Source organism: Natrix helvetica (genome assembly GCF_964273705.1).
Source record: "Natrix helvetica genome assembly, chromosome: 6".
Lineage (NCBI taxonomy): Eukaryota > Metazoa > Chordata > Lepidosauria > Squamata > Natricidae > Natrix > Natrix helvetica.
This window is the reverse complement of record NC_138553.1, coordinates 82,807,965-82,823,388: the sequence shown is the minus strand read 5'-3', so window position 1 is coordinate 82,823,388 and position 15,424 is coordinate 82,807,965. Positions and strand designations below refer to the sequence as shown.

Here is a 15,424-nt window from a genome sequence, read left to right as displayed (position 1 = left end):
TGTCTTTTCTCAAAAGTTTTTTTCTTCTTTAGTTAAAAGAATGTGTTGTGGTCCACTGGCGGCCAGAGGAGCTGGCAGCAGATTCAGACAGCGAGGAGGTTGGGGAGGAACCTGGGCCAGTCCTGGAGTCTGGGGAAGGCTCTGATGAGGGCTCTGTGTGGGAGGCAGTGAGGGGGCCAGTGCCATCTGGGAGTTATGTGCTGCCTTTGTAGCTTCCAGAGTCAGACATCAGCGAGGCAGAAGAACAGGGGGAGCCTGTTCCCAGTGCGAGCATGCACAGAGCTGCCAGAAGGCAAGTTAAGACAAAAGGGACGACTCGGGAGTAAGTCTTGGAGTGATTGGCCCCTCCCATAGGACATAAAGGAGGATCAAAGGCACCTGAGCCTTTGCAGGAAGCAACTTGGTTCATGCCGGTCAGTTTACCTTCTGAAGCTCTGTTTTGACTCTTTATTCCATGTAGCCTTGCCAAGCTAATTGCCAATTAAGTTTGGGGCAGTGTTTCAAGGAAGACAAAGGTGGGTGCTTATCCCGAAAGACTTTGGCAGTCTACTGTAGGACTCTTTACATCTATTTGGGACTCATGGGCTGTGAATGAACATAATTCATAGCCGTTGAAATAAAAAGAGGGTTTTGGGGACTAACCGTGTGCTTTTTACTCTGTCAGGAAGCCTAGGTCAGAACAGAAAAGAGATTTGGGGGGGGGGGGGGAGAAATTGGCAAGGAATAAGATGTGCAAAGATGAACCATTTGTGTCTTTCCAAATTAACCCTTCCCTCTTAGAGCACTTCTGATATAACTTATGCATTGCTAAAACCATCCCATTTGCAAATCCGAGGCATTTTGGACCTTTTGGAGGGAGCAAATTTAATCCATTGGCTGACTGACTGACAGAGGATACCCCCAAAGGTCTCGGTTTGTGGCGGGCCTCGAGAATCTGGGAGAGCAGTCACAAGTCTGTCTAAGGGAAGGTTTGGTAGGATTGTATGGATTGTGGCAGTAAGTATCCATCACGAAGCCTCACCAGCAAGCAGACAGTTATTGGTACCCTTCAGACAGATTAATTGGTTTCCCGAGAGCGAAGGAGCATCCACGAGATGAAGGATTAGATGGACAGGCCGGCTGATGTGTTTAAGTCAGTCTCAGGAGAATTTGCAATGGGACAATTTATTTCAGAGATTACTCTCCCGGATGGAGGCTGCATGCATAAAATAGATAGTCTGGACACATTGTGTAAGGGGCTCTTTAAAGGGGCTTTGGTTTCTTTGTATGCTTTTGAAGTTTGGCCTCCTTCCCTCCCTCTTTCCCTCCCTCCCCCTTTTCTTTCCTTCCTCCCACCCTCTTTCCATCTTCCTTCCTTCTTTCCTTTCTTCCTCCCTCCCTCCCACCCTCTTTCCATCTTCCTCCCTCCCTCCTTCTCTCCCTCCCTCTTTCCATCTTCCTCCCTCCCCCTTCCTTCTTCCCTCCCTCCCTCCTTCCCTCCCTCTTTCCATCTTCCTCCCTGCCTCCTTCCTTCCTCCCTTCCTCCCCCCTCCCTCCTTCCCTCCCCCCTTCCTCCCCTCCTTTCTTCCTCCTTCCCTCCCTCCCTCTTTCCATCTCCCTCCCTCCCTCCCCCTCCCTCCCACGTTCTTTCCATCTCCCTCCCTCCTTCCCTCCCACCTTCCTTCCCTCCTCCTTCCCTCCCTCTTCCTTCCTTCCTTCCTTCCTTCCATCCATCCCATTTTTGTTGGGTGAGTTTTACAACATTAGAGTGTTCCCGACTCTACGTTAGTACATATTCTTCATTGCTATCAGTTAGTTCTCAGAATCGATCTACATAAGCCAGTCATGTATCCTAAAGCCCGGTCAAAGAGTCTTCAGTGGACATTCAAATGACTAGAAAGTCGTAACAGTGGACGAGAGAACACTTCCATCATTCCTTGACGAAGAAGAAGTCCTACAACAAGTCCTCAGTCTGGGAAACCCAGCTCTTACTTTCTCAGGCATCATCGTTCATCTTAAGTGCAGATCGACAGCTAGAATATGAATCAGGTTCAAAGGTAATTCTTGTTAGGATGCTCTCGGTAGCAGCATTAGGAACGCTTTTTCATATGTACATAATAGATCAAAAACGCAACTCGTAAAAAAACGACCCAGCAAGGACTGACAGCGATATCATTACGAAGAATTGACTGCTCATCGGTCTCTGTTGATTTGGACCCATCCTGCAACTTTCATCCACCCCTCGCCCCTGCGTAAAGCAATTAAACCAAACTCTCAAAACGAACGTGTTCTCAAGTGCGCCAGGATTTCTCTTTGAAGAACAGGCATTCGACAGCAGACTGGATTTCCAGACATAACAACTTGTGTAGATTTCACCCCGATGAACCCTCTGGTGGAAGGATGGATGTTTGTTCTTGTTTTACTTTCCAAGTTTACTCCCTGGGGGTGTCTACATTTTGTTCTGAAGAAATCATATCTCAATATCCCTATCTCTCAAGGCAGTGGGAGCTGTGAGTGAAACGTCTTATGTACAGATGAAACTCGAAAAATTAGAATATCGTGCAAAAGTTCATTTATTTCAGTAATGCAACTTAAAAAGGTGAAACTAATATAGGAGAGAAGACTCATTACATGCAAAGCAAGATAGTTCAAGCCGTGATTTGTCATAATTGTGATGATTATGGCGTACAGCTCATGAAAACCCCAAATCCACCATCTCAGAAAATTAGAATATTACATAATTTCACGGGATCACAGCTGGCCACCTCTTAACTACTGCCTGCCTTGTTCGCCGATCAATATTTTCCCGAGCCATCTGGCAATGGTTAAACTATGAAAGTCAGCCAAGTGTTAAAACAAGTACAAATGTTTTCTATTGCAGTTATTCCCAACCTGGATAATTTTAATACTTGGATGACTTTCATAATTTGACCATTGCTTTTTGGCTTAAGGGGAGATTAACCTGTGAGCTAGAAAGCAGGCAGGATCTGTCTGGACATTTGATCCTTTGTAAACTATGCAACAACAACAGCAACAAAAATAATTTACCTGACTTGAACATTCTGAGTCTACAAAAAACCACCCTACTTGGAACAACTTATATCCTCCGACGTTACCTTAACAGTTCCTAGGTCCTTGGTTAGGACTCGAGCTGTTGAGCTACTAACCAGCCCCAAAGGCTGTGAATCTTACCAAAGATTAACCATATAATAATAATAATAGAAGAGGAGGAGGAGGAAGAGGAAGAAGAAGAGGAAGAAGAAGAGGAGGAGGAAGGAGTAGTAGTAGTAGTAGTAGTAGTAGTAGTAGTAGTAGTAGTAGTAGTAGTAGTAGTAGTTGCTGTTAAATTAATCCACTGGTCACATGTGAAAAATACACCCTACCTGTATCCGAAAAGACGTGGAAACATAAAGTGGAAAAAGTTATTGAAAATGAGAAAGTGAAGATCTTGTGGGACTTTCGAATACAAACAGATTGTCATTTGGAGCTCAACACGCCAGAGATCACGGTTGTAGAGGGCCAAAGTGTACAGTTTATTGATATCGCTGTTCCTGGAGATGCCAGAGTCGAAGAAAAAGAACTAGAAAAAATAATGAAATATTGCGACCTGGCCATCGAAACTACACGGCTATGGATGAAGCAGGTAACATTACAAATACCAGTGACTGGTGCTAATGGTTGATACTGGTTGCTGCCAGCATCCTAGGTATCAACCAAGGACCTTCTTAAAATATAAGATGTTCCGAGTAGCGCAGGTTTTTGCCCCGAGTCCCTTTTGGGAGAGGGGGCGGTTTAGAAATACGAAATAAAGTAAAGTAAAGTAAAGTAAAGACCCATTGTCATCGGGGCACTTGGCACCATGTCCAAGAATTTTACAAGATATATCCACAAATTGCAATAACACCAGCGGAACTGCAAAAACCTGCGCTACTCGGAACATCTTATATTTTAAGAAGGTCCTTGGTTGATACCTAGGATGCTGGCAGCAACCAGTATCAACCATTAGCACCAGTCACTGGTATTTGTAATGCACTTTTGAATGTTCAGTTGGCCGAGTTTCATATTTAATGAATAAAAGAAATAATAATATTATCCTATTTTAGAGGACAGCTGTTACGGATTCCTGTGGGAAAAAATGCAAATATTTGAAATTTATTCTGTAAGTACTGAGATGGTGGGATTTCTGAAGGCATATATACCAAGGATCTAGTCCCCAAATCAGTTGCTGACAACTGATATAGAAGTAGTCTTTCACTGATCACTACAATTGAGCTCAACATTTCTGTTGCTAAGCGAAACAGTGAAGTGAGTTTTGCTCTTCTTTTCTAACCGTTGTTAAGTGAATCACAGCAGCTGTTAGATTAGTAACACAGTTGTTAAGTGAATCTGGCTTCCCCATTGACTGTTAATGGCAACAGGGGAACACATGTGACTGTCATAAATGTGGGTCAGTGGCCAAGTGCCTCCATTTTGATCATACAGCTACGCTGCAACAGTCATAAGTGTAAAAAAACGGTCATAAGTGTTAGGGATGTAACCCTAGGCTTGGCTTGGCAATGTATATAAGCTATGATTACTTTATTGTTACTTTAAATGCTTAAGAAATGTAATTGGTTTGTTACCTCAAGCAGCCATAAGAGGGAGCCAGAATGGCTGTTAGCTCTCTATTTTGTTAGAAGCTGATCAGTGTATACTGAGGTATTGTGGTTTGCAACTGTTAGCTATATTTTGTGTGCTAGACTGACTATTTTGATAACTGAATTATTGAACTGTGTATGACTTGGACTGATAAACGGACTCTGAATACCTCTATATTTCTACATAGTAAACTACTATATTTTTATACTATTCAGTGTCTCTGTATGCTGGTTTGTGCGTGTTATTCCATATCACTCTCATTACGCTTCTCTGCATACTCGCTCTCCTAACGGGGAGCTTAATTACTTAACAATAAGCCCCTTTTTTCAGTGCCGTTCTAAGTTCAAATGGCCATTAAATGAACTGTCATAAATCGAGGCCTACCTGCATAGGTGATTTTCTTCCACTGATGGGAATAAGAAGTCTAAATAATAGAGCAATACCCCTTGTGAGATGTCCCTGAATTGGATGAGGAGATTGTGCCATTATCCTTTTTATTTAAAGAGTAATTAAAATGCACCAAGAGCAGCTGTTTGAAAAGGAAGATTACCTTGGCCCGAAGATCTATAAATGAAAAATTAATTCCGAATGAATTTATCCAATTCTCTTTAAAGTCCCAATTCACCATTCATACAGGCCTCTAATGCATGTTTCATAGGACATTCTACCTTGTGCATATTCCTTTTGAAATGCTTTAGGTTTACTAGGCAAAATTCCGGAAAGTGGATATAAATATCTTTTATAGATATTTGGTCCGTGTGCCCAGTTGATGGTTTTCTGCATCCCTCTTTTGACTTCTAAAATAAGTCAAAATAATTACTGAAGAAGGATTTATGACAGGGTATAATGGCGTGATCATGATCAATGACTAAAAATAGAACAATATTTATTGCATAGAATAATGAGAATAAAATTTCCCTTCCCTTCACCTCCCTTTCCTTTTTCCTTTCCCCTTTCTTTCCCTCTCCTCTTATTTTCCTTCCTTTCCATTCTCCTTTCCTTTCTCTTTTCCTTTCCTCTCCCCTTATTTTCCTTTCCTTGCCATTCTCCTTTCCTTTCCTCTCCCCTGATTTTCCTTTCCCTTCCCTTCCTTTTCCCTCCTCCTCCCTTTCTTTTGTCCTGTCGTGTGAAGTAGTTTCTAAATCTCTCAGCAGATATTGAAATTACTTAGTTATTAATGTTTCTTTACGCAGCACATCTAATGCGTTCAGAGGCATGCAAACACAATTGACTTTTGTCATGCTTTCTAGTTAAATCCTATTGCTTTAATAATCTTAGCTGGCTTCATCAGATGTTAACACAGGAGCTGTGATTTTAAATTGTCAGCATATTGATGAATTCTATTCCTCCAAATTTGGAATTAATCTGTTTTGAAATCATTTCTGAAAATATTCTGGGATTATTAAGAGAGAAACGATTATAATCCATGGCTTGGAAAGACAGTAAATTGGAATCTTATACTAACCCTTCTCTTAATTTGGTTTGAATCTTATCCCCCGATGTGCGTACATTTTTCTACAACTGTTAGATAGTAACACCATACATTGCAATAATATCTACTGTCACTGTATTTAAGATAAACAAATGCATTTTATGACTATTGTTTTCTGGGCATGACAAATTGTTGCAAAATCTTTTGGCAGAAATATTTCCCTCTTGCATATTAAATTGAATCTAGGAACTGAATTTGGAAGGAGTTTATAATGTTAAAACAGGCTGTGTCCCAACATTTGTTAATGATCTGTATGTCACCACAGGAGAATTCGGAGCTTAGCAATAACAACAGAAACAAACAGAAGCTGGAAGTATTATACAATGTACAGAATTTATTACATGCTTTTGGAAATATTTTTGATGTGTAAATACCAGCTGTTGATTAAGCTTATTATCAATGTCATCATGGATTATGTGGAAAAAAGAAGAAGATTCCAAACAGCTTGCTGTATCTTATTTTCACTAAATAAATTCAGAGTGTGCACTTTATTAAGTAAGAAAACTCAGTTTGCATCATACACATTCATGAGTTTAATTTTGTATCAACATCTGAAATACAGGTAATCCTTGACTTAAGACGAGCCCAAAATGTCTGTTGTTCGCTGAGACATTTGCTAAGTGGATTTTGTCCCATTTTGCGACCTTTCTTGCCTCTTGTCATTAAGTGAATCACAGCCATTGTTAAGTTAGTAACCCGGTTGTTAAATGAATCTGGCTTCCGTCATAAATACAAGTCAGTTTCCAAGTGTCTTGATCATGGGTTTGCTGCAACCGTCGTAAGGATGAAAAATGGTCATAAGTCACTTTTTTCCATGGTCGTTGTAACTTTGGTCATTAAACGAACTGTGGTAAATCAACAGCCTACCTGAAGTGGGATCCCAAGTTGTGATTGACAGATATCCTTGTTTACATAGGTTTCTAATATTCCCACTCCGCAAATCTGTAAATTTTGGATTTACACTTGAATCGGGAGTCAGACCGATGGCCTGTAGGTTTGATTAATTTTAATCTCAAATTCTGAAATCTTTAATCCCTGATGTTCAGGCATTTTTCTGCAACTGTTAAGTAGTAACACTACATATTGCAATAATATCTATTGCCACGTTGTTTAAGTTAAACCAATGCATTTTATGACTAAAGGTAAATATAAAGGTTTCTTTTGCACATATGTGCTAGTCGTTCCCGACTCTAGGGGGCGGAGCTCATCTCTGTTTCAAAGAGAAGAGCCAGCACTGTCTGAAGACGTCTCCGTGGTCATGTGGCCGGCATGACTAAACGCTGAAGGCGCACGGAACGCTGTTCCCTTCCCACCAAAGGTGGTTCCTAATTTTCTACTTGCATTTCTTATGTGCTTTCGAACTGCTAAGTTGGCAGAAGCTGGGACAAGTCACGGGAGCTCACCCCATTACGTGGCGCTAGGGATTCGAACCACCAAACTGCCGACCTTTCTGATTAACAAGCTCAGCGTCTTAACCACTGAGCCACCGCGTCCCTGGTATTTTATTCATTCCCAATTCTGCTTCCTTGAAAATTGCAGTTGGGATGTTTTTTTAGAGATGCTATTGCATTTTTTTAAAAGAAAAAAGTGCCCATGCACATTTTTAGCCCTTAAGAAAGATTAAAACTTCTCAAAAGAGTTAAGATTTTAATGACTGGTTTTGCAACTGAGCTAACTTCACCTTAGTGGCTGATGGGATCTGTAGTATGCACAACCGGCTAGATTGAATTGGATGGGTAGTGAAGAATTTATTACTGCTACCTATATATAAGAAGCTGGTGGACTAACAGTTAAAAGTAAAGGTCTCTTGTGACAATGCAATGTTTCTAAACTAATGTTTAAATCCGCCTTCCATCCCAGCTGGCTCATCTCTACAGGTGAGACTGTTGGAAGCGAAAGGGATGAGTGTGAAAAATCTACTTCTTGCATAATACAGGTAGCTCTAGACTTATAACAGTTTGCTTAGTGACTGTTTGAAGTTACAACGATGCTGAAAAAAGTGATTTATTTTTCCTGTGGTCACTTGATTGACATTCAGATGCTTGACAACTGACTCACGTTTATGATGGTTGCAGCATAATCAGGTCACGTAAACTACTTTTGTGACCTTCTGACAAGAAGAAGAAGAGGAGGAGGAGGGGGGATTTAAAATGCTGGAAGATAGATGGATATATATACAGAGACAGAGAGAGAGAGAGAGAGAGAGAGAGAGAGAGAGAGAGAAATGGATAGAGAAATTTAATATCTAGATAAATCAATAAGATATTGATGCAGAAGAAGAAGAGGAAGAAGAAGAGATTTTAAATGGTGGAAGATAGATGGATAGATAATTAATATCTAGATATCTATCTAGATAATGAGATATAGAAGAAGGAGGAGGAGAAGAAGAAGAGGAGGAGAGATTTAAAATGCTGGAAGATAGATGCAAAGATATAGATACATAGAGAGAGAGAGAAAATGATATCTAGATAAGTCAATAAGATATTGATGCAGAAGAAGAAGAGGAGGAGGAGAGATTTAAAATGCTGGAAGAGATAGACAGAGATAGATAGATGATAGATAGATAGATAGATAGATAGATAGATAGATAGATAGATAGATAGATAGATAGATAGATAATTGATATCTAGATAAATAAACAAGATATTGATGCAGAAGGAGGAGGAGGAGAAGGAGAAGGAGAAGAAGAAAAAGAAGAGGAGGGGGGATTTAAAATGCTGGAAGATAGATGGATAAGATAGATAGATAGAGAAATAATTGATACCTAGATAAATAAATAAGATATCGATGCAGGAGAAGGAGAAAAAGAAGAAAAAGAGGAGGAGGGATTTAAAATGCTGGAAGATAGATGGATAGATATAGATACAGAGAGAGTGAGAGAGAGAGAGATAATTGATATATAGATAAATCAATAAGATTGATGAAGAAGAGGAAGAGGAAGAAAAAGAAGAGGAGGAGGAGGAGGAGGAGGAGGAGGAGGAGGAGGAGGAGGAGGAGGAGGAGGAGGAGGAGGAGGAGGAGATTGATAAAGCTTCATCTAAGGAGTTAAACCTAGTTCTGTTCCAATTAACTGAATGCCAGCTGTTGCCTAGCATGCGGGAGTTATTTCGGGATTTAAAGGAGAAGGGAAAGCAGCAGCTATTTATCAATATTGTAATGAAGCATTAATTGTTTGTCCCATCAATAATTAATGCAGGAGCCTCAGGAAACCGTCGCGTCCTTTCAAAAAAACAAAAAAAAAGCCCACCTCAATCTGTTTGGTCTGAAAAATAAAATGCCACAAACTAATATTATTATTCCTTTTTTTTTTTTTTTTTGGCATAAATAACTCCAGACTTGGTCGGTTTAGACTTCCTCTATCTTTAGCCCTTTAGCGCTTCCCAGATCATGCTGATGAATATAAATTATTATTTGGCGGGGGGGAAGGTATTATTTCAAGTTAATTCTGAAGCTGGGCCAGCCTATGAATATTCATATGCACACAACTGATCTCTCTGCAAATGATCACATCCATAAACATGAAAACACGGTTAACTTCCAGTAATGAGCATGCTCATGGAAATCAGATCCCCAGCCGGCTTTACAAGTCTAATGTTACATTTAATGCTATATTCTTCTGTTCTGTCTCGTTCTTACTCCCCCTGGATCCTCTGTTATTAATTTAGCCTCCCTCCAGAAAGTGGCGTCTGCGTTAACTCCCACGGTCGATGCAAACCATGGTATTATTTTTATACATTTGTCTATAGCCGGGATGGTGAATCTAGGCACGCATGCCCAAAGTGGCATGCAAAGCCATGTTGCCTGGCACGCGTGGCATCGGCCATTCCTCTTCTGGATTTCTGGCGCTAATGTGCACGAGATGATCAGCTGGCATTCGTGCTTGCGGCAGTTCCGGAAACCGGAAGACTTTGTCTTACAGTTTCCAGCGTGTGCATGCGCGCCAGCCAGCTGATTGTCATGTGTGTATGTGTCGTCAGTAACCGGAAGTCTAGCTGGTCAGTGTGCAATCATGCGCTGGAAACTGTAAGTTCATTTCCCGGCACGTGCATGCCCACTAGGCAGCTTCTCTTCTGGGTCGCGGCCCTGACTAATGCGCGCACTCTCTTTTGGGTGCTCTGTGTTGAAAAAGTTCACCATCACTCCTCTATAGGCTGTGATCAAACAGTCCCAATTCTGGAATGTGCAGAGATGGATACCGTGTTTCCCCGAAAATAAGGCAGTGTCTTATTTTCTTTTGACCCCTCTGAAATAAGTACTTGGCCTTATTTTCGGGGAGGTCTTATTATTATTACGGGGTTGTTAAAAGAAAATGATGACTGTCAGGAAATTTCTCCTCAGTTCTAAGTTGGATCTCTCTCTTTGATACGTTTCCGTCCATTCCTTTCGATGAATCTCTTTTGGCGCACGGGGCACGGTACAACCGCAAATTTACAAGTGTGTTTTCTTTTTCTTCTCTCCTTTTTGCAGCGACCATCGTGCTGAACGAACTGAACTGGACAGGTGCCTTAGATGAGGTCTTTAAAAAGAACAGGGAGGAAGATCAAAGTTTGCTGTGGCAAGTTTTTGGAAGCGCAACTGGCCTCGCTAGGTACTACCCAGGTAATCTGCCATCTTGTCGGTCAATATTTGTTTCGTTTTGTTCTCTTTTCTTTTCTTTCCTTTATTCTTCTTTTCTTTTACTTTCTTTACTTTCTTTTCTTTCATTACTTCTATTTATTTTATTTGTCAACGTGTACAAGGTAACAGGTATTAGTATAGACATGGACATTATCACATGAAATTGGTACAAACAGATGGCTATAAATACGTATAACATGGCCATGCACACATAAAATGAGTACAAATAAACGGGGACAGTAGGATAGGGACGGTAGGCACGCTGTTGCGCTTATGCAACACCCCCCCACACACAGACTTCTTAGGAAACATGTGAGGTCCACGGTGGGACAGTTTAAGATTAAAGATATGGGGGTTTGAGGAACTAACAATGAAATCAGGTAGAGCATTCACGGCGTTGACCACTCTGTTGCTGAAGCTGTATTTTCTGCAATCGAGTTTGGAGCGGTTGACCTTGAGTTTGTATCGATTGTTTACCCGTGTATTGTGGTTGAAGTTGAAGTACTCATTTACAGGTAGGACATTGTAGTAGACAATTTTGTGTACTACACTTAGGTCAGAATGTAGGCAGCGTAGTTTGAGGTTGTCCAGGCCTAAAATTTCAAGCCTGGTGGCATAAGGGATTCTGTTGCGATCAGAGGAGTGGAGGACTCTTCTCGTGAAATACCTCTGGACCTGCTCAATCGTATTAATGTCCAGTATGCAGTGTGGATTCCAGGCAGATGAGCTGTATTTGAGAATTGGTCTGGCAAAGGTTTTGTATGCCCTAATTTGCAGTATAGTGTTACCAAACGAAAAAAACCTTCGTAAAATAAGGTTGAGAACTCTTCATGCCTTTTTGGCAATGTTGTGATAGTGAGTTCTGGTAAGCACTCTTAGGTCTGTGATGGTGAACCTATCGCACGTGTTGGCGTGCCAGAAAATGCCATGAAAATAGCGAAAAAAATGGTCAGAATCAGCCAAAAAAACAGGCCCTTTTTTGGGCCATTTTTGAGCCTGAAAACGGCCCAGAAAACAGCCAAAAATTTGCCCAAAACAGGCATGTGTGTGCTGGCCAGTGAATCTTTGGGTTTCCGGTGCTTCGGTACATGCAAAGACCATCAAACCAGAGCATGCATGTGCCAGAAACCTGAAGACCAGCTGGCTGACACGCGGATACTGAAAAATCTCCATTCTCACCCCACTTCAGGGAAAGGATACTGCAAAATCCCCATTCCCTCCCCACTCCAATGAGAGGATACTGTAAAATCTCCATTCCCTCCCCACTTCAGGGAGAGGATACTGTAAAATCTCTATTCCCTCCCCACTCCAGGGAAAGGATACTGCAAAATCCCCATTCCCTCCCCACTCCAGGGAAAGGATACTGCAAAATCTCCATTCCCTCCCCACTCCAGGGGAAGGATACTGCAAAATCCCCATTCCCTCCCCACTCCAAGGGAAGGATACTGCAAAATCTCCATTCCCTCCCCACTCCAAGGGAAGGATACTGCAAAATCTCCATTCCCTCCCCACTCCAAGGGAAGGATACTGCAAAATCCCCATTCCCTCCCCACTCCAAGGGAAGGATACTGCAAAATCCCCATTCCCTCCCCACTCCAAGGGAAGGATACTGCAAAATCCCCATTCCCTCCCCACTCCAAGGGAAGGATACTGCAAAATCTCCATTCCCTCCCCACTCCAAGGGAAGGATACTGCAAAATCCCAATTCCCTCCCCACTCCAAGGGAAGGATACTGCAAAATCCCCATTCCCTCCCCACTCCAAGGGAAGGATACTGCAAAATCCCCATTCCCTCCCCACTCCTGGGGAAGGATACTGCAAAATCTCCATTCCCTCCCCACTCCAGGGGAAGGATACTGCAAAATCCCCATTCCCTCCCCACTCCAAGGGAAGGATACTGCAAAATCCCCATTCCCTCCCCACTCCAAGGGAAGGATACTGCAAAATCCCCATTCCCTCCCCACTCCAAGGGAAGGATACTGCAAAATCTCCATTCCCTCCCCACTCCAAGGGAAGGATACTGCAAAATCCCCATTCCCTCCCCACTCCAGGGGAAGGATACTGCAAAATCCCCATTCCCTCCCCACTCCTGGGGAAGGATACTGCAAAATCCCCATTCCCTCCCCACTCCAGGGGAAGGATACTGCAAAATCCCCATTCCCTCCCCACTCCAAGGGAAGGATACTGCAAAATCCCCATTCCCTCCCCACTCCAAGGGAAGGATACTGCAAAATCTCCATTCCCTCCCCACTCCAAGGGAAGGATACTGCAAAATCCCCATTCCCTCCCCACTCCAAGGGAAGGATACTGCAAAATCCCCATTCCCTCCCCACTCCAGGGGAAGGATACTGCAAAATCCCCATTCCCTCCCCACTCCAAGGGAAGGATACTGCAAAATCCCCATTCCCTCCCCACTCCAGGGGAAGGATACTGCAAAATCCCCATTCCCTCCCCACTCCAGGGGAAGGATACTGCAAAATCTCCATTCCCTCCCCACTCCTGGGGAAGGATACTGCAAAATCCCCATTCCCTCCCCACTCCAAGGGAAGGATACTGCAAAATCTCCATTCCCTCCCCACTCCAGGGGAAGGATACTGCAAAATCTCCATTCCCTCCCCACTCCAAGGGAAGGATACTGCAAAATCCCCATTCCCTCCCCACTCCAGGGGAAGGATACTGCAAAATCCCCATTCCCTCCCCACTCCAGGGGAAGGATACTGCAAAATCCCCATTCCCTCCCCACTCCAGGGGAAGGATACTGCAAAATCTCCATTCCCTCCCCACTCCAGGGGAAGGATACTGCAAAATCTCCATTCCCTCCCCACTCCAGGGGAAGGATACTGCAAAATCTCCATTCCCTCCCCACTCCAAGGGAAGGATACTGCAAAATCCCCATTCCCTCTCCACTCCAAGGGAAGGATACTGCAAAATCTCCATTCTCAACCCACTCCAGGGGAAGGATACTGCAAAATCCCCATTCCCTCCCCACTCCAAGGGAAGGATACTGCAAAATCTCCATTCTCAACCCACTCTGGGGCCATCTAGAAGTGACATTTTCCAGTTCTGCGAAGTACTCAAAATTTCCGCTACCATTTCTCCAGAACCTGTCTGAACCTGTGGGATTTCACCCCTGGTTCACTTCCTGATGTAATGCTCTTTGAATCGTCAGAAGTCTTTAAAAGTGTTAAGGGCAAAAGAAGAAGAAGAAGGAAAAAAAAAAAAACCCCGAAGCTTCCCTGATATTTAATTAACTCCAGCCTTGTCACCAAAAATGAGATGGGCTCGGACGGAGTCTGAGTTGACATTTTCAAGAAGTGCATTAGCTTTTGTGTCCGTCGGCTGCTTCTCCTATATCATGATCGTAAGAGCAGCTAAGGTGGCGGCTGGCCATTCTTGAATCAGCAGCCAGAAAGGCAATTTGGCTTCGTTAAATTGAAAAGTGGCAGGACTGGGTTCTTCTAAAAAAAAAGGGGGGGGGAATGCTCTAAATTGTGTACCCCGAAGGCTGAGCTCATCTACTAGAGCTGAGATTGATGAATGCAAAAGAAAGGGACTCGTTACATCCATTTAAACGTTCCTCTCTTTAGCGGATGTGCGGTAGTAATTCGTTTAAACCTTAGCATCTTTTCAATATCTGCAGGCCACCGGTAGTTTCCACTCCATTTATATATTCCTGGGGGCTGATCTAATGAACTTACTTGAAGAGTCTTTTAAAGGGTTTAAAAAATAATAATAAGAAGAAAAGACTTTTATTCTCCTTCTAACGAAGTATTTCTGTCCAGGTTGTAATTGAATTTTCGGGTGTGATATTTGGTTCGAACAATGATCAACGTTGAACAGAATTGAAGAGCCCTTGGTGAGCTTTGAACTTGGTGGTTTTCTTGGAGATGTTTCATTACCGAACAAGGCAGCATCACAACCCTAACCCTAGCACTGATGATGTTACCTAGTTTGGGTAATGAAACGTCTGCAAGAAAAAAATACCAAGGTCAGATAGCACTAAGGACCTCAGACCTCCTCCTCCTCCTCTCCTCCTCTCTTCATCTTCCTCCTCCTCCTCCTCTTCCTCCTCCTCCTCCCCCATCAGGTTGGCTTCAGTATGCTCATCAACAGGCAGATTATGAGATGGGGCACCATTGCAAATTCATGTCCTTGGCAAAATGTAAGCAAGCCTTGCAAGGCAGGTCAAGATGCTGGGTGGCTGAGCTCCTGGAGGGAAGACTGCCTCCCCTTATACTGAACACTTCGAGGTCTCTGATTTTTGAGGAGAAAGAACTGAAGCTGATGGCTTACATTTGTGATTCTCAGCTGTATTACTTTGAGTTCTACCAAACATTTTCCATTGAGACACAAACAACTCCTTTCTCTGTGTGTCTCTCTCTCTTTGTCTCTCTCTCTTTTCTCTCTCTCTCTTTCTTTCTCTCTTTCTCACCTTCTCTCTCTCTGTCTCTTTGTCTCACTTTCTCTCTTTTTTCCTCCCTCTCTCCCTCTTTCTCTCTGTCTCTCTTTCTCTCTGTCTCTCTGTCTTTCTCTCTTTCTCTCTGTCTTTCTCTCTCTCTCTTCCCTCTCCTCCGTTCCACAAACCCCACACCCTTTTAATCCTGATGATATGACTCATGAAACCTTTGCAACAAAGCAAACAAACTCAGAGAGCATCCAGACCCCCTCATTTCAATCCTGAGCTGCAAATATTCTCCTT

At 42.8% G+C, this 15,424-nt stretch overlaps 1 protein-coding gene across 4 annotated transcripts in view; it reads left to right on the top strand.

The window, feature by feature from the left end:
- CACNA2D1 (calcium voltage-gated channel auxiliary subunit alpha2delta 1) overlaps window positions 1-15,424 on the top strand; it is a 333,903-nt gene that overhangs the window by 191,983 nt on the left and 126,496 nt on the right. For all 4 annotated transcript variants that reach the window (XM_081957523.1, XM_081957522.1, XM_081957524.1 and 1 more), the window contains exon 7: window positions 10,577-10,708. In XM_081957523.1, coding sequence (XP_081813649.1) covers window positions 10,577-10,708 — 132 coding nt within the window. The remainder of the gene's footprint in view (window positions 1-10,576; window positions 10,709-15,424) is intronic.